Genomic DNA, 26299 nt, shown 5'->3' on the forward strand with positions numbered 1-26299 from the left:
GAATGATACTTTTTATATGACTGTGTCTTATAGTTACAGTTACTAGTTATTTTTCAGAGCACTGTTTACTGCCTGTCTGTATCAAGCATGTTTGACTCATTTCAGACACAGATCAACAATAATAATAATGATAATAATAACATTAAAATAATAACTAAAATAAAAATGATATTTTATACCAGTAAAGTTTTAAGCTTTTTTCTCATTCAAATTTAAATTCATGATTTTGAATGCAGGACTTTTACTTTAACTGACTTTTGGCATTGGTACTTTTACATAAGTAAAGAATTTGAATACTTCTTCCACCACTGCTTATTAAGACATATTAAGTTGCATGGGTGAGATATACGTCTCATTTATCAATGTTATTGATATTACATTTACCACACTAATGGCAATAGCTAAAATGTGAAACCCATACAATCGAACCCCGATTAATCAATTAGCATCATGTGCATTTTACAATTGAAACAGAGCGGTAACCATTGGGACAGGCCCGCTGTCACTCGAGACAACCTCCAGTAAATGCTTTAATTGTATTTGCAGCTCGGGGACTGCCCCGCCTCTCGAGCGTTCTGATTGGCTCCTTTTAAGAGTACTTAAATTTCCCGCTCGCTGATTGGCCGAGAGAGCTTTCTGTTTTGGTCGCCTGCCAGCGGCCGTCTGGAAGGGGAGGGGAGCCGTCTGCCTTCCGCTTCTGGGCTGGATTGACACACAATGAGGAGCAGAGGCTGGGGAGACGCTCCACAAACGCCGCTGTAAATAAATACAACAATCACTGAGGCCGGAGAAACATGGAGAACCAGGTACAGTGGCTTTTGTGTCTCCTAACGGAATCTGAACTTTTCACGGTGAAAATGGCAGCAGGCTGCGCGCTGGCAGGGCAGGAATGAATCCTCTGTTCTGGTCGCCAGAAGAAAAAAAACGCTCCTGCTGCTAATGAACTCGTAGTTGTTTGGCTCTGGAGCTATGCTAGCTGGGCACTCATACATCGGTATTTACCGCTAGCTAGCTTCAGTCTACCACACCATACAGCACCGCTGCATAGCTGTAGCCACAACCAGGCACACAAAGAGATTCACACCTGGTGTTTATTCTGCTCTGCTGTGCTCTTTTTAAAAATGCACATGCACTCAATTAAACACTCCGAAGACCAATTTGAGTCGAGGTTTTTGTGTGGCTAAGCTAAGCTAGTCTACCTATCAGGAGAGTGTCGGCCGTTGGCTAAAGGCTAAGGAGCCGCTACAAGGCGCCGGGGAAAAGATTTGTCCTCTCCAGGTTGAGCTGGAGAGGCGGGGTGGTGTCTCCACTGCCAGCGGCCTGAAATATTCACATACACAAGGCTAATAAACCCAACCACGAGCACATAACTTCTGCTATATATTTGCATCATTTGCCAACAGTTGGTTAATGTTTAATTCTTACACACCACATTCATGATTGTGGAGTAAAATGCATGCAGCATGGTGGAAAAGCTGACATATCTCTCTGTGTGGCAAACGTTGAACTTGGATCCAGTCATGATGACCACCCTTACATGGGCTGGTCATTATAAAGCAAAGAAAACCCAGAATATAAAGCATAATTTTAAGGACTGGCATGTAAACCTTTTGATCTTGCAAGATTATGCCTTCACATTTAATACTTTTGCATGGACAAATTTGTTCACTTAAGATTTATGTCATCATAAAATGCTACATAATTTATTTTGCAGAAAACAGAAAAGTGGGTAAACCAAATTACATATCTGCTAACTGTAAGGGAGATATTCCTTCAGAATGGGTTACTCTCTAAATGCCTGAGGTTATTCAGGACTATATTTCAGATGGTTAGGCCACACACACCCATGGAAAGTGGCTCAGCCACTTTCTTGGAGCTAGTCCCCATTCAGCGTTGGTCCCTTTGAAGTTTTAACTAGATCTGTGAATGTGCATCCAGAGGAAGTCTTCTGCTACAAGTTAAAGGGGTAGTCAAGTTGTGCCTCTGTGATGAATGTTACCTATGTTGCATGTGAAAGATGTGCATTAGATTTTCCGTTTCTATTGCACAAATAAATGCATGTTTCCTGTTGAAACACATAGTTAAAAATAATGCAGTTTAATACAGCAGCCCTGCAATGAAATGTACCTCTATGACTGTTATATTTAGTTCTTGTTAAAACTACATAGAGAGGTGTTGATTCATCTTCCTGCTTGATGGCATTGAATTGAATTGCTTTACAGAAGGAGGTATTGTTTAATATGATAATATAAAATATATAGTAATAGGTAATATTTTATCAACCCTCACTCATAAACCGTTAATAAATATTGTTGCTGTTTTGTTACTCAGCACCAGTTTTAGCCAGGTGTACCTGATAAAATACTATCTGAGTGTTTACAATCTGCAGTGCTGATCGACCTCCTCAATCAAGGAGATCTCTGTATGAACACTGCAGCTGGGATGACAGGATGAGTGGTCATGCTGCCTTTCATACTCCCCACACAGTCATTCACACACCCTATTTCCAGTCCTCACTGTTTTCCTTGGGTGCCGCAGATAGGCTATTTGTGAGTCACCTCTGTGGCTTCCCAGGATTGACCATTTTCCAATACAAGTAACTTTTTCACCTTTGTTCGTGTCATCTTTCAGATATTTAAGGCTGGGTAATGACGAAGCGTTTAGAGCTGGAAACCCGCAGCTTCATCAAACGCAACTGCCGTTGTGTTTGTTTGTTTGTGTGCGTCCTCTTCTGGGGAAACTTTCTGACTTTTCATTTCAGTCATTTATTAGCTGGAAGAGATTAACATGGTCATGAGGGGTGTTATTTACATGGCAGCTGGGAGTTCATTGTTTTCATGGGAGCCACTGCGTCTGCCAAAATTTGTATTTCCCCTCAATCGGAGCACTGTGTATGAGAAACAGAGAGAGAGAGAGAACGAGAGAGAGGGTATGCACACATCATCTCAATGTTGGTGGCTTTGTGTGATTTGTTTTTGTATCCCCTGCATCGCCTTTAGTTGAGGATAGAGAAATAAATGTGTTGCCACCAGTTATTTTGTCCATTGAATGATATAGAAATGAAGCCATTGTTTTCTAGACGTGTGTCCCCAGGCTGTCATATTTCCAGGCAGTTTGACAGAGTTCAATTAATATCCACCTCCGTCAATGTTGCTTTCGTTTCACGTCTTTAATTTTCCCAGCTTCATATTGCCTCCTGGGCTCTTAATTGTCTGATTATTTGTTGAAATTATGGCCAGTTGTTAGATTTGTAGACGTATGTTTCTGGACCTCTCAGTTGTTGAGAGCTGGCATCTTGCTTTGTTTCATATTTTTAAAGACAGTTTGACTCCTTTCAGTTCATGTCAGTCTCTTTCAGTGTAGTTTTCTTTACCTGTCTGCAGATTAACAGAAAATTAACCTCAAAAATAACAAGCATTTGCACTTTTCACATTTTAAAATGTGAGTGTTTGCTGCTTCTCTTTGTAATTATACAAATTAAAATTAAAATATTTGGGATTTAAACTGTATATCGGACTAAACAAGACATTAGAAGATGTCACCTTGGACTTTGAGAACTTGTAATGGTCATATTTTAGACAAGTTACATCAAACAAGTTATCAAGAAAATAATCAGCATATCCGTCTATATTTAAAAAATATTGCAGTCCAAGATTAGTCAGAAAATGAATCGGCAACTATTTTCACAGTTGAAAACCGAGTACTTTTTTTGTACTAAAAATGTCAAACATGTTTTCTCTGACTTCTGAAATGTGAGTATTAGCTGCTTTCCTCTGTTTTATTTAGCAGTAATTTCAATATTTTTGTTAAAGATAATGTCTTGATGCCTGGTTTGGTTTTTGACTGGTTTTGGCATTTGTTAGACCAACAGTCAAAAACCAAACCAGACATCAAGACATTATCTTCAGCACTGGCAAACTGTATAGGCATTATTCACTGCTCACTGACATTTTGTAAACAAATGAAAATAATCATTAGTTGCAGTCCTAATATATTTCCTAGAGCTAAAACAATCAGATTAGTGATTAGTGATTAATCAATCTCCAGAAAATTAATTGGCAACTGCTTAAGAATCTGTTGCTCATTTCAGTCAAACAAGACATAATCTTTGTCTTTATGAAATTGTGATGAACATTTTTTACTCTGTTTTCCGTCATTTTGTAGACTAAATGAGTAATCAGTTAATCCAGAAAAACAATAAGCAGGCCTGGTATTTTCTCATATTACCTCCTGACCTCTCAGTGTTTAGACCTTTGGAAGAAATTACATGTTTGAGGCATTTCAGTTTATTATTTCCGTTCATTTCTATTGCAGAATCATTGTTTCTCTCTTTGGCTCATTAGCATCCTGATTTTTATGTTGTCCTTATCACATTCCTGATTTTGTGGACGCCTCAGGGGGAGTGGGGGTGTTGATGATTGGGGGGGTGGGGGGCCTCCACGGCTGCTCACTGTGGGTGTGGTGGAGTCTGGAGTTTAAGGGCATTACTGCCACAGAATGGCCGGGCAGAGTGCCAGGCAGGGGAGGTGTGTGTGTGTGAGTGTGTGTGTGTGTGTATGTGAGCGAGTGTGAGTGAACTGGAGAGTGCCAGACCAGCTCATCTCAATCCTGTCTCCCTCTAATCCCCCCACTCAGTCCCAGCTCACGAGCTGCTCAGTGCCGGGGCCAAATCCCCACATTCTTCAGTCCTCCCCTGGACATAAAGTGCCTTTCTGTCCCCTCTCGTCAACCACCCACCCACCCCTCGTTCCCTTCTGCACTCCCATCTCCATAGCCTCTTCACTTGCTATGCCATTCACCGCCACCAGCGCTGTGTCATTTGTATGTCCCGTTGCTGTCATTGTTCTTGGCAGAGAGAGGTAGCCCAGCAATGTGCCCCTCTTCTGGACAAACCTTTTGAGATCCATCGGGCCGGGCAGCTAATCACTCCCATTCCACAGGGAGCGTCCCAACACCAGTCCAGCTTTGTGTTTGTCCAGGCCAAGTGTTCTGCCCCTGCTCCTCAGTATTAAGTCCACACACTCAAAATAGAGATTCAGAGGTTTTGTTCAAGGTGGTATCACTGAATTTTGTTTTTTCAAAAAGGCTTAGATTTCATTTCTAGAAGCCTCTTATTTTTTCTAGGCTGCTGTAGGCTATAACATTGCTTAACTTATGAAATGTTTTATGTGATTTAAGCTAAAACTATCTGGAAAATTCAGTGCTACTGTTCCAGACCTCTGACCTTAAATTAGTTATTTTTTAATTAGTTGATCCACCCTTCCGTTCATCCATCTTGTGCTACTTGTCCACCTCCAGGTCATGTTTAATGATTGATTCATTGTATCATGAGAAAAATAATTACAAAAATGTAAATAAATTGACATTTATTTCACATTGTACTTAGTGAATACTTCTAGGCCTTATTGTCCCTACTGTTTTTTATCGATATCTTTCATGCTTTGGGCAGTATAACTGTAAAATGGGGATTAAATCGCATTCTGTGTTGTATTAAAAAAAACCTTAAATTTAACTGGCTGTAGAAACCCTGATGTTTATTTCATAAGAGACCTCAGTTTGCAAGGTGTCTTTGCTGCTGTAATTTAGCACTGCCAAACAGGATTTCATGAGTTGTTTGGTCTGTTAAACATCAAAAGACAGTGAAAGTGCACATCCCAGTTTCCTAGAGGCAAAGTCTTGTCTTCCAGTGTCTTGTTTTGATAGATTATGAATCTAAAGCCTGAAGATGTTCAGTTTATAATGATAGAAAACAGAGAAAGCTCCTCACATTTGGCATTTTTGATGATGTTAGCAGCAAATTATGTGGACATAGACTTGAGAAATGAAGAGCATGTTGTTTTCATATTAGTTTTTCCTGTGCAAGAAACACAGAAAGTTAATTCTGAAACTTTCTTAATAACTGATTAATCTTTTAAGTGATTTTTTCAAGCAGAAATGCCAAACATTTACTAGTTCCAGCATTTAAAGTGTGAGGATTTGCTTCTTTTGTTTATCAAATGTGATAGTAAATTGAGTGTCTTTGGCTTTTAGACCAATGTCTTGGACTTCAGGAAGTTGTGATTGAGAAAAATTTAGATATACTTCTTCTGACATTTTATAAAGTAAGTAATTTGATTAATTTAGAATATTGTCCGCAAATTAATCCATCATTACAGTAATCTTTAGCTGTGCCCCTAGTTGTCGCCCAAGGCCTAAAAGAAGAGTTTTAAATTTACCTCTTCCTCTCCGTGGAAACAGTGAATCCACATGCAGTTTAAATGGAAACCGAAAAATCTTAAGGCCTTTACTTGACCTTCCTCTGCTCACTACAAAATGTACACAGTGTAGATAATCGCCAACAAAAATTTTGCTTCTACATCTTTATCAGTTTCTTGATCTGATTAAATCTGTTGCTTCTCATCCTGCCCATGTACAGATTTTCGCTCGTGTATACGCTCTCATACAGTTTGTGACCCTTTTATCTTGTCCTTTTCAGTGCACAGTGCAGGTGAAGCTGGAGTTGGGCCACAGAGCCCAGCTACGGAAGAAAGTGACTTCAGAAGGTTTCACCCACGACTGGATGGTGTTTGTCCGAGGGCCAGAGACCGGCAACATCCAGCACTTTGTAGAAAGGGTCGTCTTCCGCCTGCACGAGAGCTTCCCCAAACCTAAGAGAGGTAAGACGAAGAGACAGCAATGTGTGAATATTTTAACTTTCAGTCTTCCAATAAGACATGGCAGGTTTATTAATATGGATTTTAACACCAAGACTAACAGAAGAAAGGGTAAGATAAACATGTGAGACAAATAATGGCCAAAGGGTTGAAAATTCAGCACAGTTATGTCATGATGAATTTGTAGTTTCTGACCATCTACCTCATCTTCTCCAGCTCTTCCATCTCTTGATTTTTCACATTTAGCATTTCTTCATGGTTACGTACTAGAAAGTGTTACGTACTACAAAGATGATGTTGAAATTAGGGCTGCATCCTATTCGCTGGACTGTAACAGCAAGGTCAGTGATAAAGTTGTCAAAATGAGTTGGCTCAAACAATTTCTGTTTTGTAATGAGAGGGGTGTTTACAGTAAGTGTTGCTAAATTAGTGCCTTTGTCGCTACATTTAACAACTTTTCACCTAACAGGAAATCTTGCAATTTCTTGGACAAAGTTTAGCTACTTTTTCTTAGAAGAGTCGCCAGTACCACAGATACAAAGTCGGGCTTTCCCTCCACACATCCACCTCTTAATGCGTCTCATTCAGTTGACTGCACAGCAGCTGACATAGACATGAATGAGCTTCTAACTTTCTCTACGTGTGATCCTTTTACAAGTAAACATAGCCAAAATGATAGCACAGCCACAGTCTTTAACTTGCGTGTGATTTTTGTTGAGGTTAAAGAATAGTGCTTGGAAATGGCTTGAAGTGACTGTCGTCTTAATGGCCTGCATTTCAGTCACTATTTCATACTTGTTCCATTGTCTGACGAAACAAAAAGAAAAACATTTTTAGTGGGAATTTGTCTGTATTAAAATACCCTGAATGTCAGCACAGAGAGTGGGAGAGAAGCTGTACTCTCTTTTTATCTTGTAAATATTAAAACATGTCTGCAAACTCTGGGGTAATTTATTTGCATTGTCGCTGTTTTTAGGTGCCCTTGGACAAGGCTAAAGCGAAGTGACATTTATATCCTGACACACATAACAAACTGACTCATACATTAAAGCATCAGTATGATGTTCATCACCTTCATCGTAATGCAGTATAAAGCTTGACAGAACTACAAGTGTCTAATAATGTCTTATTTTGTGACAGACTTTGGAGGGGATTTTTTTGGACATAATTTAGTTAATTAAATGATCAGAGCTTCAGAGGTCAGCTGCTAGGGGAGCTTGTTGAATCCCTAAAAGAAGCTCTGCCTTTGCACAATCTGCCTTTTCATTTTAGGCCTCAAAGAATGGAACAAGCTTCCTGATCCTTGAAAAACATAAGTAGATTTCCATACTTTTTCCCATAACACCAAAAAAACAAAAAAAACAAAACAAAACAGGATTTTTAAGGAATCAGTCTTGTCAGCATTTGATACCAAATCAGTAACAATCTGATATTATTTATATGTAATGCATAGTGCTGGGTGTAAGAATTGAAATATATTTGTTAGAGATTAATGCTTTTTGTACTTGTTCCCTGACAGACAGAGGTAATAAATTTAACTAATAGATTTGTCCCTTTGTCTTTCCACAGTATGCAAGGAGCCTCCGTACAAAGTGGAGGAGTCGGGCTACGCAGGTTTCCTCATGCCCATTGAGGTTTACTTTAAGAACAAGGTAAGATTGACTGGACACAGATAGTAAACTGTAGGATGCTGACAGATTTATATATGCCGGTAATGTATTCATAGGAAAGAAATTTAGGATAAAATATTAGAAAGGATTGGTTTCAGGACATCGCAGATAGTAGTAATTCTTTACATTTCAGTATGGTTTAAGTTTTGTAAATTGCTTTTTGAAACATTGTGGATGTTATATTATGGAATTATAAATAAATAGACTTAATGTGAACTCATTAGCTGCACTGAAGTTATGATAGATTGAAGGCGAATGAACATCAGTTTAATTTGGACAGGATTAATGTTACATGAAGAGAGAGAAAATATTCACTTTGCTCCTCTGTAATTTAACTCATTGCATTTAAACCATCAGGGAAATTACAGAATTCAGTCTATAATACACGCTCTGTTGGACCAACCCAAAGACAGTGTAAGGCAACACCTATAGCTGATATTACTACATCCCATTTGATGAGTTTTCACAGTGTCTTGCTCTCCTAATGGCTGCACTTTTTTCTTTCATTGCATTGGTTCTCAAATAGGCCTGTGTGTTGGTGTTAGCATGTTTCCATCAGTCAGAGTGGAAAGAAAAGCAGCTCATCCTGCAGATCCACTTTAGAATATAAGAATGTCACTCTGAATAGGACTTAAATCTCACGAGGACCACTGAGATTGCTGAAGAGGTGTAGGCAACTGCGATTATTACTGGTGTAGGGGTGAAAAATTACCCAAGCAGATGATCTGGGGACTCTGACGATGATGCATCCCTAATTACTGTGGTTCCACTCAAAACTGGTGGAAACGTAGGCTGGTTTGCTAGACGACACCAAACTTCCAAGAGTCCTGAATGGAACTGGTTCAAGAAACAGAGTTAATTTGGCGGAAAAGAGTTGATAAATAAATTGACAAATAAATCCAGTCAAAATGCAGCTATAGATTATGTTTACATGCTCACAAGAGCGAGGTTTTTCCTGCAGGAATCTACCCGTGTTAACCAGGTTAATTCTTTAATTTGATAAAGTAAACTGGGTTTCCCTTTTACTTGATGTGTTCAAAATCAGGTTACTGCTCAAAACCTGGAATAATCGAATTGCTTAAGTGCAATATAAGCAAGTGATGGCTCAGAAGCTTTGATGGAGCAGTATATATATTTTTGTGAATGGTTTCAGCCTGGAAGGATTTAAAGATACACTTCTCAGTAGGTCAGACACTTGCTCTTACATATCCACTCAGTCCATCAGAATGCTTGAGTGTGTTAGTAAAACATTTCTTTGATGTGGGGACATTTTTCTCCCCGAGTGAAGCAATTAAAACAAGAACACACTATTATACTGGCACCTTTAAGTCTCTGTCCGCCATTTAAATGAATCATGAAAGAAAGAACCACTTTGGTCTCATTACAAAATAAGGACAACACTTAAGAGGTATGTGCGCATTAGTGTACCAATTGTCTCCTGCAAGTCTTCATAATATTAGACCTCTGGACTGCATCCAAAAAATGTTACATCCTCCTTTTATGTGCAATTAACTTGTGCACAGCGGACACATCTGTCAAGAAGATCAAGAAAATAGCTGAAGGGAAGCAAGAGGAGTGTAAATATAAGCAACCATTAATCCAACCCCACATTTATAGGAAGACAGTTTTTGTTTATGAAATCTCTCAAGAGCGTCTTAATGCCTTTTCCTCAGCTTTAATTGTCTTCTCTACAGCTCTACACCTCCTCTCAGGAATGTTAGTTGTGTCTTATCAGTGCACCAGACTCCAGCTATGTATGTCTGTTTTATTGACCAGGGTGATAGGTTATTCATTCAGCTTTTATCTTTTGTTGTGAAATGTTTAGGTATTGAGAGAGGTGATTGTATGCAGGGCAGTAATGCAAAAAGACAAACACAAAAGACACGTGCTCTTACAAGAATGTTAAAATGACACTGATTAACTTGTATTGCAGGAGGAGCCAAAAAAGGTGTGTTTCAACTACGACCTGTTCCTTAACTTGGAGGGCAACCCTCCAGTCAACCACCTGCGCTGTGAGAAGCTCACCTTCAACAACCCCACCACAGAATTCAGGAGAAAGCTGATCAAAGCTGGAGGGGTGAGGCTGCCTGACACATCAGCTACTCGACTGGACTGATTACTGAATAACTAACCACAGTCAAAAGCAGATACTCCAGTCAACAATAGAGCTCTCATTCTGGTTTTAATTTCTGTAACGGAAGCCTATATGAAAACACTGCCTGAGGAATCGGTTTGGCCTGAAATACGGTTCAAAACACAGCAGTACCCATGAGTCTTGTTGAATCTGCAAACAGAAATCAAACCAAAATGCACCTTGGGAGTTGCAGTTAACTTTCTCCCTAGAGTCGCAAGGAGTTATTGATTTGTGGAACGACTATCAATTCATCTTTTTAGTTATTTTGCAGGGAATAATCCAAACATCCATTGGTTCCAGCTCCTCAAATTTTAGGATTTGATACATCCTGAAATCATGAAACATGATAGTACGCTGAATATCTTTGGGCTTTGGACTGATGATTGAATAAAGCAGACACTTTTTATTAGCATCAACTTGGACCCTTTAAAATTAGAAGAGGCTTTTTTCTGGAATATAAAACAACTAATTGCTAAAATAATGAACAGATTAATTGGTAATGAAAGTCATTCATCATTAGTTGCTGTCAGAGGCTTGTTCTATCAAAGAGCCTTGTATTTTCTGATGCAGTTGTTAAATCTTTTGTGCTGATCTGGGATTTGGGAGCTTGATGCTGATCCAAGCCGTAGACGTGCTCCGACTGTGAGTCACCTAACATTGTCTATGAGAAAGATGAATAGGAGTTTTACTTCTGGAACCAGCGGTTGTCCAAAATAGCTCTTTACACTTAACAACTCTGTTAAAGCCTGATTGTGTCTTCAGTCAAAGTAAATAAAAGCCCCGAGTACTCCTCAGAAATGTTCAGTGTGTATGCAGTGTGCAGTGGTTTTAAAAGTTAACACTGTTGTGTCTTTGATTGCAGGTACTGGTGGTTCCAGAAGGGGCTGAGGCCATGTCCAGACCCAGTCCGGATTACCCGATGCTCCCCACCATCCCCCTCTCTGCCTTTTCAGACCCCAAGAAGACAAAGACCTCTCATGTGTCAAAGGTTGGTCAACTTGCCAATAAGAAAATGATCCTGTAACAGTCATCTCAGTCATCTCACTGGTGTCCTCAGCTTTCTCATTCAGTCAGAAAATATTTACACAACTTTATTGATCAGCCCAATCAATTTTTGTCTACATTTTTGGAACAGCATAGGGGTGACTGCCTAAATGAACATCGTATGCCCTTAACAAAATCATTAAATCAGTCTTCAGAGCAGGCTGACTCAGGGCTCTTAATCACTACCAGCTGTTTTTGAGCATCTGTATGCATGTATGCAGAATTACTCAGCCTGCTTATCTGCCAGGAGAGGGGACATATCAGGAGAAAACAGGAAACTGATCCCCTTACATTTTCCAGTTTAACCACTGTCTATCAATTCCTCACAGACCAGTATCTTGGTGGGGTCTTTGCAACCAGTTCAAATGAAATGGCGCCGTTTTTTTTCTTCATATGATTCGTCTTGTGTTTTTCTAGACACAGTTTTGGGTAATATTGGTGACTAACATCAAGTTGTGCTGATGGTTAATGAGCACATGTCATGTAAACCAAATATTCCCTTCATTTTGACATGGGAAGATATGTTTCTTGAATATAGATTTTTATTGTGGCAGTGAGTGGGCGTTTGTTGAGCACCGGCTTGAGGCAAATAGAGGACTTGATTTTATCCAGCTACATCCGTCTGCTGACAGAAAAAGTCAATGAGAGCCACCTCTGAAGACACACACATGTCCACTCTCTCCAGCCTCTGAATATAATAAAATCTTGTGTGCACATATCAAGTTTAATAGAGTCACAGTCAAAACCTGTAAAACTGTTTGCTGATATGTGGGTGGACAGTGTTGGAAATACTATCCTCTCCCTGTATCGCTGTGCCAGAGAGCTCTGTTAAAAGCCGCTCTCGTGGCTCTGGTGGGTTTGTTTGCACATTTCACCACATTTGTGCTGCAAATTTAAATTCACTTGTTGACTGCTCTCAAGCTGAGAGTCTAATCTAATGTGACTTCAGAGATACAACCAGCTTAATCCGTAACCTTTTTGACTGCTTCCTTGTTTGCCCTTGGTTGGCAGCTGGTAGCAGGAGCAGTGTGTAAATACTGTTGATGCTGTAGCTCATAGAGGTGTAGTATCTTTTTAACTTGTGGAGTGGTATTACTTTGCTATGCTGGGAATATGACTCTAGGAATGGCAAAGTCAGTTTGACGATTTATCACATTGATCCAGACAGAAATATCTCAACACCTGTGGATTACCATGAAGTTTTGTCCAAACATTCATGGTACCCAGAGGATGAATCTCGATGACTCCCCCTGACTTTTCTTCTAGTGCTACCACAAGGTTGATATCTGTGATTTTGAGTGAAAGAATTGCAACAACTTGCTTCACCATTTGCTTTTTATCTAGTGCTATCATCAGGTCCAAATTTCTATTTTATACCCAAACACCTGCAAAACAAATTACATTCAGCCTCAGATGTAATTTGTGTTTAGAGCTAACTGACAAATGTTAGCACAGTAACACACTAAAATAAAACTGGACATGGCAAACACTATACATAATAAAACTAATGATAAAGCATGATAGCACATGCTAGTGTTAGCATTTAGCATGAAGTACTGCAGCCATTAGCATGGCTGTAGACTCTGGATCCTGTTATTGCATAGACAGATGAATTCAGGTCATTGTTTTTATCTTTATTGTATTTAAGACTAGTATTGTTATTTTGGCCAAAGTTCACACTGACCAAAATTCTTAGTTTGACATGTCATTCACAGTAAGTAATGCAGTGGCCTCACTCAATAGGAAAGGCCTAATTTAGGATCTGAGGAGTGGATGATGTCCTTAAACTCCTTGGTGAAGTCTTTGAGCAGCAACAGTTTTCTTCTCTGAAGCTGTGAGCTGAGTGTTTCTAAGAGTGATGACGGTGTTGTTGTTGTTTTCTGTTTCCAGGAACCCAGCAAAGAAGGAAGTGGTGGCAGCAGCAAAGGACCCAAACCGCACAAACTGACCAAGGAGCATCGCGAGCGGCCCAGAAAAGACTCTGAGAGCAAAGCCACTTCGAAAGGAGACAATGACAGAGATGGAAGCAGCAAGAGTGGCCGTGATCCTTCCTCTTCCTCATCGTCGTCTTCAAAAAAGCCGCCAGAGATCAAAGTGAAAGATGAAGTAAAGGTCCTTCCCAAGGCTGCATTCAAGGAGCCTAAACTCACCCTGAAGGATTCAAAGATGGAGGGCATGTCCCCCAAAGGAGGGGGGGCTGGGAGTGGAGGGGGTGGTGGGGGAGGAGGTGGGGGAGGGCCAGCAGACTCCAAAGCTCCGGGGAAACGGCCCTCCACTGTGGAGTCTCCCAAACCCAGCGCGAAGAAGCAGAAGAAAGGCAGCTCCGAGGGGCCGAAGGGGCCGGCAAGCGCAGCCTTCACTGGAACGTCTCCTCGTGTCTCCTCCTCGTCTGCAGCTACTCAGCCCTACACTGAGAAGAAACCTCCCAAGGAAAAAGGTCGCTGGGCCAAAGGCAAAAATGACACACAGGAGCTGAAGGAGCCCAAGAAAATTCCAGAGTCGGAAGAGTCGAATTCAGAGGACGAAGCATCTTCAAAGTCAGAGGTACGAGGGTGGAGGCAGGAGCTTTCTTTTCTGAAGAGTTTCTTTTTATATTTTATTTTATAATGTCTTGCTGTTCAAAAATGTTGTCTATGATCATTAGCCCTGCAAGTAATTATTTTTACTATCATTTATTCATGATGTTCTTGTCAATCACTTGATTGGTTTCTAGGAAAAATGTCTGTTACAATTTTGTATTTTTTCTTGAAAAATTGACTAATAATGTCAGCTTCAATTTCATGCTGTGCTTGCTAAGTCATATTTTTATATCTTTATTGCACAACTGCATTTACAGAGACATGAATATTTTTTTGCCTGATGGGATCTTGTTCCAAATGTTGGCTCTCGAATGTCTACATGTGGCACTCCAGAGGAGAGCTGGATCACGAACTCAAAAATTGACTTGTCCATCTGTCTTTTTTCTTATCCCTTCAACCTTCTGTCCATCACCTTCCTCTCCTTCACTTGTCATTTTCTTCTCCTCCTACTCCTCCTCCTACAGCAGTCAGCCCCTTCCAGTCCTTCCAACTCCAGTTCAAGTTCTGACTCCAGTTCAGACTCAGACTTCGAGCCGGGACAGAAACAAGGGCAAGGTACAGTCAGATATTTTAATTGGAGAGACCATTTCATGTTAATTGTGTTATATGTAGAAAAGGTACAAGGAGTGAAAAGGGCACAACATGGTTTGGCTGATTTAGTAAGCTTTAAAAATTTGAAGTTTGTGCGAGAGGAAGATTGTGTGCATTGAGAGTTATCAGGTCAAACGTATTAAAGTTTGTATAATTCTTTCCCAGGCCCTCTACGATCCATGGTGGAGGAGATCCAGTCAGAAGAGTCAGACGATGACGACAGCAGCTCAGAGGAGGAGACCCCCATCAAGACCAACCCCCCCAACCGCGACTCTCGGTCAGTCTCCCTAAACACCCTGTCAGACTGTGTGATTTTAGGCTGTTAGTCAGTAACCGTGGACATCAATATCACTCTGAGGCACATTTACCAACGGCCAATTTAGACTTACACTGCTGATCAAAGACTGCATCAAAAATGTCAGAAACTGATTGTTGCTTCATCCAGTGTTTACAAAGCAAGAACTTAGAATGCTGCTGCAAACTCACTTTTCTTTTCCCTGGGTCCACACACTCCTTTTCTCCTCTTTTGACATTTTCTGATGCGTAGACAGCCCCAGCGCTACGGTCAAAGCTAGTTTATTGTTTTGCTACATTTCCAAACACTAGAGTGGTGCAGACAGATGAGTTGCTGATGTGTCTAGTCAGCCAGTGAGCTGTCAGAAAATCGACAAAAGATAACATGAATTAATGCATGTTTCCATCCACCACTGTTATGTGAATGTTGAGATGATAAACAGTTGGAGGTGCTAATTTTCCAGTCAGATGCCATTAAACCACTGCAGAAGAGGAGGGTAGAGCAAGAGAGCGCCAGTCAAACCTCAAACAAAAACATGGAGAACATGTTGGTTTCATTTGCTAATGTGAGGAATGTTACACAAATCTGCAGTTTCATCTGCCGCACCTGCGTCAGTGGACTTTTAAGTCACATGCACACATGCTTTTTTGTCATATTTCACTGTTCTATTTTGAATTTCTGTGTTCAAAATGTGCATAAAAGCAGGTGGGTAGAAATGTATTGTGTATCTGTTTTTTTACTGCAATTCATCTGGCATTCATCACTCATCTGTATGAAACCACCACTAACAACAGTTTGAGGACCTGAAATCGGAACAATCATAGTTTTTAGAACGTAGTTTTGAGGGACTTTTTTTTAGCCCCTATGTCAGAGTAGGTGCTATCCCAGCTCAAGAGGAACTGTAACTGATGTAAATGTACAGTGACTGGTCCAGACGCAGTGTGTTGATTGGTTGATCATGAGGCAATGCAGCCCCGGCAGTTGCCATTTTTAAAAACCTGTGTTAAGCGTTATGGTGGCTCATAACGAGTCGTACCGCATTAAAAATGGAACAAAGTAAGGACAAATGGACTGACAGTGAATCCCAGGCTTTATTGAGTGTATATGTGATGAGGGGAAATACAACACAATTTTTCGTCCGACTTGTGTCACCTCAGAGTTCCTATTGGCGCTGCAAAAAACCCTTGTGGTTATGTAGTCCTCATGGGAGCTCTCCAGTGAGCACTTACTCTCACGCAGTCCTCAGAACTGTTGCTTGGACAACACCCATTGGCACCACAATTTTCTCACACTCATCTCACCCAGTGTCACATTTAGTGAAGTTGTCAGATTGTTCAGTTGTCTACAGATGCCTTCACTTTTCTCTGCCAACCTTGGGACTTTTTTGTCTCACATCAGTCTTCTTTATTCTGGTGGATTTTTGATTTTAATCTGCTAAGATTACTCACAAATGGAGTCCATAACCAGAAAGCACAATTTTTTTTTTAAATCGTCTTGGAACATACTGGTATCTAATCATAATAAAATCTCAGACGCATGCATCCAAGAACAATGCTGAGCAGTATGACAATGTGAATCTGTCTGTCAGTCTGTGTGTGATTGACCCGCGACCTCGCCCTGTCCCCCTCTCAGACTCAGCCTGGACAGCGAGAGTGACAGCAGTGACGGCTCGCACCGCCCCAGTCGAGACCCCGCCCCGCCCCCACAGAAACACAGCTCCTCCAATAACAAAGTGAGTCACACAGACCTCTCATTTTACTGCCTTCTCATTGACATATTGACAAGGGCTGAAATAGTTTGACTAGAAAATAAGATTCAAATCCACACATGGATCAACTGAGTCAGAGAGGGACCTACTGTTTTACAGATTCTGGTTTTATTTACTCTTAAGAATATTATTGTGTTAGTTTTTCTTCATACAGTATGTGCACTCTTCAGTATTCAGCTGTCAACATAATCCTCAGGCCAACATGAACAGGACTTTCCTAAAGCATTATGTGGTTTAACTGTGGTTTTGTGAGTGAAATTAACAAGGGAAATTTGTTGTGTGTGTTTGAGAAAGACGTGTATGAGTAATACTATCAAAACAATATTAAACAACAGTCCAAGCCATTCGTTTAGACAGAGAGGACTTGTTTTGAATTTTAATACAAGCTGTATTTTTAAAGGCTTTTTTATTTATTGTGGCTCCTTCCCAATGCAAAATAGCCTGAAGCCATTCAACGAGCAGACATGGAAACCACAGTGTTTCAGCCCTGCACCAGGCTTCAACTTACATTTCAGCTGTATTCACTGTCATTGGTGGCCTAGATAGTCTCATGGTTTCACATCACTGCCTCTGTCTCTCTTCTTTGTATCTTCTCTCTCTGTGTACTTTCTCACCCCTCCTGTCTTTCTTTTTTCTTTCTTTTTTTCCTCTGATCTCTGTTCTGCAGGTGTCGGGCAGAAAGAGTCCAGATTCCTCATTTCGCTCAGAGAAGGTGTTGAAGAAGGGATACGACAAGGTAGGAAGGGTAAATCAAACTTTTTATGCTTAAACTCTCTCACATACACACGCACACATGCAGTGCTTTTTTGTCGTTCAATGAGTTGCATTAATGAATTCAAGATGCAGTAATGGACAGTGAATTGATCCAGATGTGCAGACAGACTCTGGCCTATGAACCCCTGAAGAGAAATCTTTTCTTTCCTCTTTGTAACAAGATGATTTAAGCTGTGATGAAGTGAAGCCCTGGTAAACTGATCTTATATCACTCTTTCACATTTTAACATCTGCTGAGTCTAATGGAGATGGATTTTGTTGAAACGCACTGACTGAATACAAAGGACGCGGTCGACGTCAAGATTAGTCGTTTTAAAACAAAAACTCCACAGTTAAGCTCTTGGTGTTGGTGATGTACCTTGGATTTCCTGCTCTATTTGTTCGTGATGTTGTATTTAGGATATCTACAAATTACAAACCTGAACAACCACAGGCACATTTAGATATTTCCAGCACTGCTAGAGTAGACCAGTTATACTTTCTGCATCCATGAGTACTGCTCAAGTCAGCTTGATGTAAATTTCATCATCAGAAAGTGTACACGAAGCTCTGTGTGGACGCCCGAGTGCCCATCGGCCCATGTAGCCACTATGCTACAAAAGCAAGTGGTCCAAGCAGACTAGAAAAAAGTACTCAGAACAGCTATGAGTCTATGTTGTCCACAGCTATCTGTGTGTGCATCCACAAGCCTTACAGCTGTAAGTATCATGCTTTGGTGTCAGTCACGTCAAATTTATATAGAGCACTACGTTTTAACGTTTTAGGCACTCTCCTAAAAGTAAAGTGAGGATACTTTCAGAAATGATGCCATGAAACATTTTTAATTATCACTCAACTTTGTACAAAGTCCAGTAAACAGGAAAAATATAAATCAAACAGAACCAACTACTCGACATGTGGGTTGTTCGAAGTGTTGTGGGGAACGTGCCACAGTTCTGTGGTTTTGGTCTCTTCGCGTAATCCCAGGCTGACTCCATGATGTTGAGATCAGGGCTCTGACCATCCGATGCAGGACTCCTTGCTTTTATCACTGAGGATTGTTCTTTATGACTCTGACTGTATGTTTGGGATCATTTCTAGATTTACCATTTTGCACCGACAACTCTATGGGGAGAAAATCACCCCAAAAAACCTCCAAAAGACTAAGAATTACCAATGACCTTTCTTCACTGAATCTTGATATTCTTCTCTTCAACAGTCAAATATTTTGCTCCTACTCTTATGTTGTCTTTAATACTCTACTGACTATGTTCACTCTCCTCTGTAACCTAAATCCTGCAGGCCTACACAGAAGAACTGGTGGACCTCCATCGCAGACTGATGGCTTTAAGAGAGCGTAATGTCCTACAGCAGGTGTGTATTCGTGCCTCTGTATTTGCTTGATATTCTTCATTATTTTCATGATGCTATACTTTGTTAAAACGTATCAGAGAATGTTTTTGGCTCTTTTTAATCAGTGTATTCTAAATGTGAAACAGCTGGGTTAATTTGATTCATACATGGGAAAAATAACAGCTGGCTTTCTCTAAACTTGATGGATCATGTACGTGGCATCTGTACCAAAACAACTCTGTAATAAAGCCGATTTTTTTCATTAATAATGTCGCATGAATGATGCATTGTTTAGAGTAAAAGCGAATAATTGACGTCTCATCTTTTTTCATCTGTCAGATTGTAAACCTGATCGAGGAGACGGGCCACTTCAACGTGACCAACACCACCTTTGACTTTGACCTCTTTTCACTGGACGAGTCCACTGTCCGCAAACTACAGAGCTACCTGGAGGCAACGGCCACGTGACAGGAAGTGGAAAGCGGCGTGTGGACGACGACAGCGGCGCCGGAGGTAGAATCGCCAGCGCTTCTCCTCTTTGAGGAGGCGACGAGCGGCTACATCTGTTGCAGCTGTCTCACAGGCCTGACTGAACCGTCGAACAACTACCACACAAACAGAAACACACGAACAAACACAAGCACACATGAAGACGCACCACCTTCACGTGACGCTGGGGAGGAAACTGGAGGAGGCGGAGGCGGAGGAGAATTAGGATCAGGAGGTGTGGAAGGGAGCGCTGGAGTAGCTGATCTCCGTCTACAGTCAGGATTTTCACTACACATCTCTTTTTTGAGTCTGTGCAGAGCTGTGGAATGCACCCCACACCCGCCCCTTCACCCCCCTGCACTCATATTGCTCCCGCCTTTGCAAACCCAATCCTTCCCCTCCTCCTCCTCCTTCTTCACACGCACACTCCTTACTCGGCAGAACACTCCAGTTCCCTTCCCCCGTTGTCAGCTGGAGCTCATTTCTCTCCCGACATACTCTTGAGTTGTGTGTGTGCTTGTGTTGTCTACGCGCGTGTGTGTGTGTGTGTGCGTGTGTGCGAGCAGTGCTGAGGTTTAAGAGGAGATGTTGTCTTTGTGGTTACTAACTTCTCTTTGTTCGTAAAGCTCGAGCACAAACAACAGCCGGTTTCCCTCCTTCCCCTGAACACACACACGCCAAACAAATATACATTCAGGTAACACTTTACTCTAAATCCCCACCCATTCAGCCTTCATAAATTCTATATTAACATTAAATAAATGGCTTATTACACAGTATAATGTAGTTGTAAGTAGGTGTAAGTGTTTATTAATGTACTGTATTGGCCTGAATATAATGACGACCCTGATTTGACTTTTTGAAGATACAAGTTGGGAAAGAGAGATCCTCATCCTTGAAGCTTTTTCTCTGGAAAAAGTGAAACATAAAATAACCCAATTAAAGCCGAACGTCAGTCAAATACTCACACTTTCTTGTGTAAGCAGCCAAATTTATATTATATTTTCTTTTTGTCTCTTTGAGCTGCTCATCATCTGTGACAGCGGTAATTCTTGGCTGCCGAGCTGATTTTCTTTCTGGTTTGTTTCTGGAGCAGAAGACTCGTTTTCACTTGTGATGAATTTATTTCTTCACAGTGAAACACAGCCATCAGACACAGAGACCAGCAAGGCTAACAATGTAACTATGTTACAGTTACGGCCACACTAATTTAATTATTTCATCAGCATTATTTTTTTGAGGAAGCGAGTAGTTGTTTAGTCTGTAAGATTGTGAAAAATGATCATAATATTCTTTAAATTACCCTTTTTTTGTTAAAACTCAAACATGTTCAATATAAGATAATGTGTTACTGATAAAATGGTCAAATCCTCATGAAATTTGGTGGATATTTTCTTGAAAATTGACTTGAATGGATTATCCAAATTCTTGCCAGGTTAATTCTCTGTGGATCAACTTGTGGTTGAGGCTCTAGTAATAATAATTGCTGATAGGTACTGTGCATTAATAAGGACTTAAGTGTCCATCTAGCTACAAACAACTACATTATAGTGTTTTTATTATATGTTCAGTGCTTTCAGTGCTACATAGTGGGGGTTAAAGTAAAGTGATAGCCAGATTCATGCACATGTTTATCTCCCAGGTCCTTATACTTAAAACACTGTACATGAAGACACTGAGACGTGTGCTATGTGTGCGTGAGAGTGTGAGTGTGTGAGTCTGTTTCGGATGAGGTTTCTCTGTTGTCTGAACATCTGAAAACATATGTTCTGTTGAGTTTCCCCCTCTACTTCCTCGCACTGAAAGCTGAGCCTTGACCTCCTACAAACAGCGCCCCTGCCCCCCTCCTCCTCCTCCTGAAGCTCCCTCACTCCATCCCTCCTCTCCACCACCACCACCCACCTCCTCCTCCTCACCCCCCGCCCCCTCCCCTCCTTATTCCCATATTGGCTTGCATGAAAGGGCTCGACTGCTCGCGGCCAGAGCAGTGGAGGATCACTCCTGAATTGCCTTCTAAAGTGGTGGGTAGGGTGGGAGGGGGTTTAAAAAAAAAAGCCGTGAAAAAGTAGCCATACTTGTCTCCCAGAATCCAAAAATAAGGAAAATAAAATAGGGGCCACGCTTTTTTACATTTTATTTTTCTACAACTGCGTTTTGTGTATTTATTCCCAGACTGCAGTTAAGATAACCTGTGAGCTATGAATGTATATCGCTTTTACTTTTCTACGGCTAGCAACAGCCCCACTCTAGTGCCTTTTTCTGCAACTTGCAGTGTGAGGGGGGGTGTGCGCTCTGTTAGCCATGGTCACACAGATTGAACCCCCCCCACCCCCCCACCCCCAGAAAAAAATACCCCCCTTGGGGAAACAAGTGTTAATTGGGATGCCTGAATATCCAGTATTGTCTTAATGGCTTTCATCCCTGCTTCTCCTTTTCCAGTGTCTTTGTAGGCTGTTGTCTTTTTATCAGTGATATTTCTGTTAATCAAGGCCTCTAGAAATTTTTCAGATGACTATTTTTCATTGATGGTGGTCCTGTTTTTATGTTCTTGCTTTCTGAGATTAGATTCAGTGGTCTTACGAGGAAGCGTCAGGTGACTGTGGTAGTTTCTTACATTAATTAACTCAAGTAACAGTTGCTTTCAGCTGTGTTGTGTGTTTTTGTGAGGTGGTGTCGTTGTATAGGGCCGGGGATCCCTCCTCTTTAAGTGGTTTGAAGTATTTGATTACGGTGGAGCATTTGATACCAAGTTAGCAGCACTTGAGCAGCGTCAAACAAAGGACATGTAGGCAGAAATATAAGCTAAACAAGGCACTCCTTGTGTTTTTCTTTCCCTAAATATTTGTAATATATTTCTCAGGGACCTGCATCATGCAGCAAGTAGTGGGTTAGACAGAAAACTTTTACTCAGGTTGACTGGTCTCATGAAGCTGGCTCACTTTAACCCAGTTAGATCACTAAACCCAGAGAAGCATCAGTTAAGAGGATTAGAAAACCTGTAGAAGATTAGTAACAATGAGCACAAAACATCATGTTCACACACTGGTGGATTCACTGGGCTTTATATGTTAACTACTGTAACTCTCATAAACAAAAATACTAACTACTCTCTGGTTCCAGCTTCTTAAACAGAAGGATTTGCTGCTTATCTCTGTCTGAAATGATGGTTAACTAAAAATCTTTGGACTGAACAAACGTATTGAAGATGTCACCTATTTATTTAGCTATTTTTAAGTTTAATCCATTTAATAAAGAAAATAATCTGCAGATTAATCAATGATGAAAACAGTCATTAGTTGCAGCCCCAGTAGGCTGTTTAAATTATGTCAGCTTTACCAGAGTTAACTGGTACACCAGTATGAAGCTGTGTGTAGCTATGGTGACACACAGCATGATATACATTGTACAATGATTTAAAACAATTTAAGGAAGCCTACGTAATAGAGCTATAAAGCTAGAAAAAGTGAAAAATGGCTCCAAATTTGTTTTGTACGACCAACAGTCTATAACAGAAAGATATTCAGTTTCCAAAGAAAGAGAAAAGCTGTAAGTTTTAATATTTGAGAGGCTGAAAACAGAATTTTTTTGTGTTATTGCATCAAAAATGACTTAAACTATTAATTGAATATCAAAATGGTTGTTGTTTAATTTTTCTTTTGATTGACTAATCATTGCAGCCTAAGTGTATTATAATACCTGCGCTTACTTTTAGCATTTGATTATTCTATCATTTGGTTATTATTTCCTTTCTATTTACCATGTATTGCTGACTTTTTTTCTTTCCATTTGCTGCTCAAACGATCTGATTTCCCCACAGGAATCAACAGTTTTAATAATTACGCTGCTCTTTATCTGTTGATGTGGCATGTGATTGGCTTCTTGTTACACTTCTTTAATTGTAAACAAACTTGTGCGTGCTTGGGTAAATTGTGGATTAACAGAGCCAGGAACCAGCTTTGTGAGACTGGTTTTCCAGGATCGCCCAGTGTTTGGTTTTCTGAAGCCAGAAAGCTCAAAGAAAGCCAGAGTGAGGTGAACTTGCTTTGTGATTCAGGCCCCTGGTGTGTTAGTTCCTGTGGCCCCTTTAGGCTTCACACACACACAGAAACACACACACACACCAACACCAACCCACTGTGGTACAAACCTCAATGAACGATTCCCTCCCTGCCTCCCTCTCCTCCTCCTTCAGTTCTCTTCCTGCTGACAGTGTTTTTTATTCTGATGCTTCGATAGCTTTAATACTCTCACTCTTCTTCTGTTGCCTGCCTGGCCTCAGCAACATGTACACACTCCCTCTGCCCTTACTGTAAAATGCCGTCTGAACGCGGCCTAAAAAAAAAACAAAAAAAGAAGAGAAAAAAGAAAAACCTGGATCCCTGCCGCCTTATGTGCCCTGCAGTAACCCCCCCCCCCTGCTCCCAGTCCTTCTCCTCCTGCCCTCACTTCTTCCTCTTCCCCTTCATTTTCTCTAGGTGTGCCTCTGTCAACAGAACTTCAGGCCATGATTATAACTGAGAACGAACTTTGCAAACTGTGTGAGTGACGTTTGTGCATCTGCGAGTGTGAGTTTGTCAGCGATAGGAGAGAGGGAGAGAGTTTAAAAAAAAACAAACAAACAAAAAAAAAAACAAACAACTTTCCTTCCTGTCCCCTTCTCTGTGCATCGATGTGGGAACTTTTAAGTCCTAGTTCATGAACTTTGACCTTTGACCAGGCACCCATTCAGTCCCTTGTGGTGGTGGAGAGGGGGGAGTTAACGTGGGGACTCGAGAGAGAAGACCCACTGTCTACCCACAGTCAATGTTTTATTTATGGACCTCTGCACTTTTGGCTGTGATGACTTCAGTACTTAAGTAGTTACCTGAACTGTATTTTTAAGGATTTTATACAATATTTACATGCAATACGATATGAATTGATTTTTTTTTTCCTTTGCCAACCATTTTTTGTTTGTTTCTTATTTAATTGTCTTTATTTCAGCATGTTTGGTCACTATTATTCACAAACAAACATGCCCGTTGAATCTATTTTAGGCGTAAAATGTTGTTATGGGGACGTTCCCCGTATGTTTTTGTGTATCATGATTCTGATGACAGCTGAACACCAAGAAGCAGGTGTTGGAAAATGTTTGCTGGATGAGCTAAACTTTGTTATCACCCCTCTGCTTCCAGTACAAAATAACTGGACCAGAACGAGGACATGAGGAGTCCACACTTCGGTTCAGGGAACTGAAAACTGTTGAGCTAAAAATGTTTTTTTTCTGTATCATGTCCAGTTATGATTTGAGTGTTTTTTTTTGTTTTGTTTTGTTTTTTTTTTCTTTTTTCTACTCATTAATAGAAGTCTGTACCCAAACAAAAACTGTCATCTTCACATAATTTTATTGTGTTATGATAACATGAGCCTGAAGAAACACATCAATATGAACAGAGTTGCAAAGTTGTGGGGAGGTGTTTTTGAGCCGTTCATTGTTTCCCATAGAAGATGTTCTGTGACTCACAGTTAATTTTGCAGATTGAATCTGCATGAAAAAAGTTGAAGTCGTGAAGTCCTGTCCAGGCTAGCCTCTGTTTTGTTAGTTTCTATAACTCAGTGCAATCTCAGTTAGTGTTTAGTCTTTCTGAAAAAAGCAAACGTAATCATGGAGCTTACGCTCCATTTTCTGCTGCTGTGTAAGAAACTGAAGCCTCTTGATTTTAACTAAGATAAACAACAAGAATTTTTTGAGTACAGGAAAAACTAATGCTAAGTTACATCACTATAAAATGTTCAGTGTCCACGACCCCTCGATTCCGCCGTGGACTCATTTCTTCTGTTGAGCTGTGGTGTTTAGCACATAAATGACGAGAGCTTGTGGGACATAGTGTTTAGTAAAGGCAGCACAACAAACAAACAAAAATAAATGTATAAGACTAATAAACAATGGTGCAATTGTGACTACATCTAAACAAGTGAAGCAAGTCACAAGACTCTGAAAGGCTCTGTTCCAAGGCTGTATTTGTAGTTGTTAGCGCAATTTAAAAATGTCAGTGGGATTTCGAATGCTGGAACAAAACCCACTCAGGCTCTCTATTATCACAATATGTGGTCTACGACTACTACGACTCCCAAGAGGCATTTCAGCAAAATTCTGCAGATTAAATCGCCTCCCTTCTATTTTTTTGGTCACTTCTTGAATTCACTGCTGTTCTGACTGGCTTCTTCTCCAGAACTCATGGGCATTGTAATATTTTTAGAGCCGCTTTGATGGATAAAACATGAGTTATTTGAAACAAAGTTGAAATAATTGAAAATGGCTGTCGTAACATAAACCAGTATGACAGTTAGATTATCCAGGAGAGTCCTGTGTTTCTATGTTAATGAAAGAACTAACTGAAACTGGGAATACAGAATGGGTGAAAACATTCCTTCCACTCCTTCGCAACTCTGTGAGCAGGTCTGTGGGAGTGGAGCATTTCAGCTGCGACTATATTATATATAAGTGTATAATACAGCAAAGGTAGAATATCTACTGTGTGGATCTTAAGAGGATGAGGAAAAAGCAAAAATACGGAGCAAATGGTTCGTTGCAAATATGTGGAGGGGGGTGGGAGGGGGCATGTGCAGACGGGGTGTTTCCTGTGTCAGTGGTCGTCATAATGTGTCTGTGACAAGGGGACAGGGTTGCCTGTATTTATAAAGGTTTGATTTTTTTTTTTTTTTTTTTTTTTACTGGGGAGTAAAGGGGGGGAGGGTGGAGTCTGAAATGTGTCCATACATGTGGTCAAAGCTACAAGCGACGAGCAGAACAAATGAACTGGATGGCAGAAGAACAATTTGGTATTTTTAAAAATGAAAAACTTGGCATTACAATGCCACCATGTGGCCATATAATGCAAGTTGTTAACTAGGACAAAACATGTTATTTTAATGTTATTTTTTATTTTGAAATCATATTATTAATAAAGTCATTAAGTACTGTTGTCCC

General features: G+C 40.5%; 1 protein-coding gene across 2 annotated transcripts; it reads left to right on the forward strand.

Annotated features, from left to right (window-relative positions):
* Positions 1-633: 633 nt before the first annotated feature.
* On the forward strand, positions 634-26294 carry mllt1a (MLLT1 super elongation complex subunit a). Of its 2 annotated transcripts, none has more exons than XM_018695893.2 (12): positions 634-806; positions 6476-6656; positions 8223-8305; positions 10257-10400; positions 11320-11445; positions 13392-14045; positions 14545-14635; positions 14837-14948; positions 16599-16698; positions 17402-17479; positions 18790-18861; positions 19180-26294. In XM_018695893.2, the coding sequence occupies exons 1-12, from the start codon at positions 795-797 to the stop codon at positions 19306-19308; spliced, it is 1782 nt and encodes a 593-aa protein (XP_018551409.1). In that variant the 5' UTR covers positions 634-794; the 3' UTR covers positions 19309-26294. The 2 variants fall into 2 exon arrangements, with proteins under 2 accessions (XP_018551409.1, XP_018551416.1); XM_018695900.2 differs by having other exon boundaries at positions 17402-17470.
* The last annotated feature ends 5 nt before the right edge of the window (positions 26295-26299 follow it).

The sequence above is a fragment of the Lates calcarifer genome, linkage group LG17, assembly GCF_001640805.2.
Source record: "Lates calcarifer isolate ASB-BC8 linkage group LG17, TLL_Latcal_v3, whole genome shotgun sequence".
Taxonomy (NCBI): domain Eukaryota; kingdom Metazoa; phylum Chordata; class Actinopteri; family Centropomidae; genus Lates; species Lates calcarifer.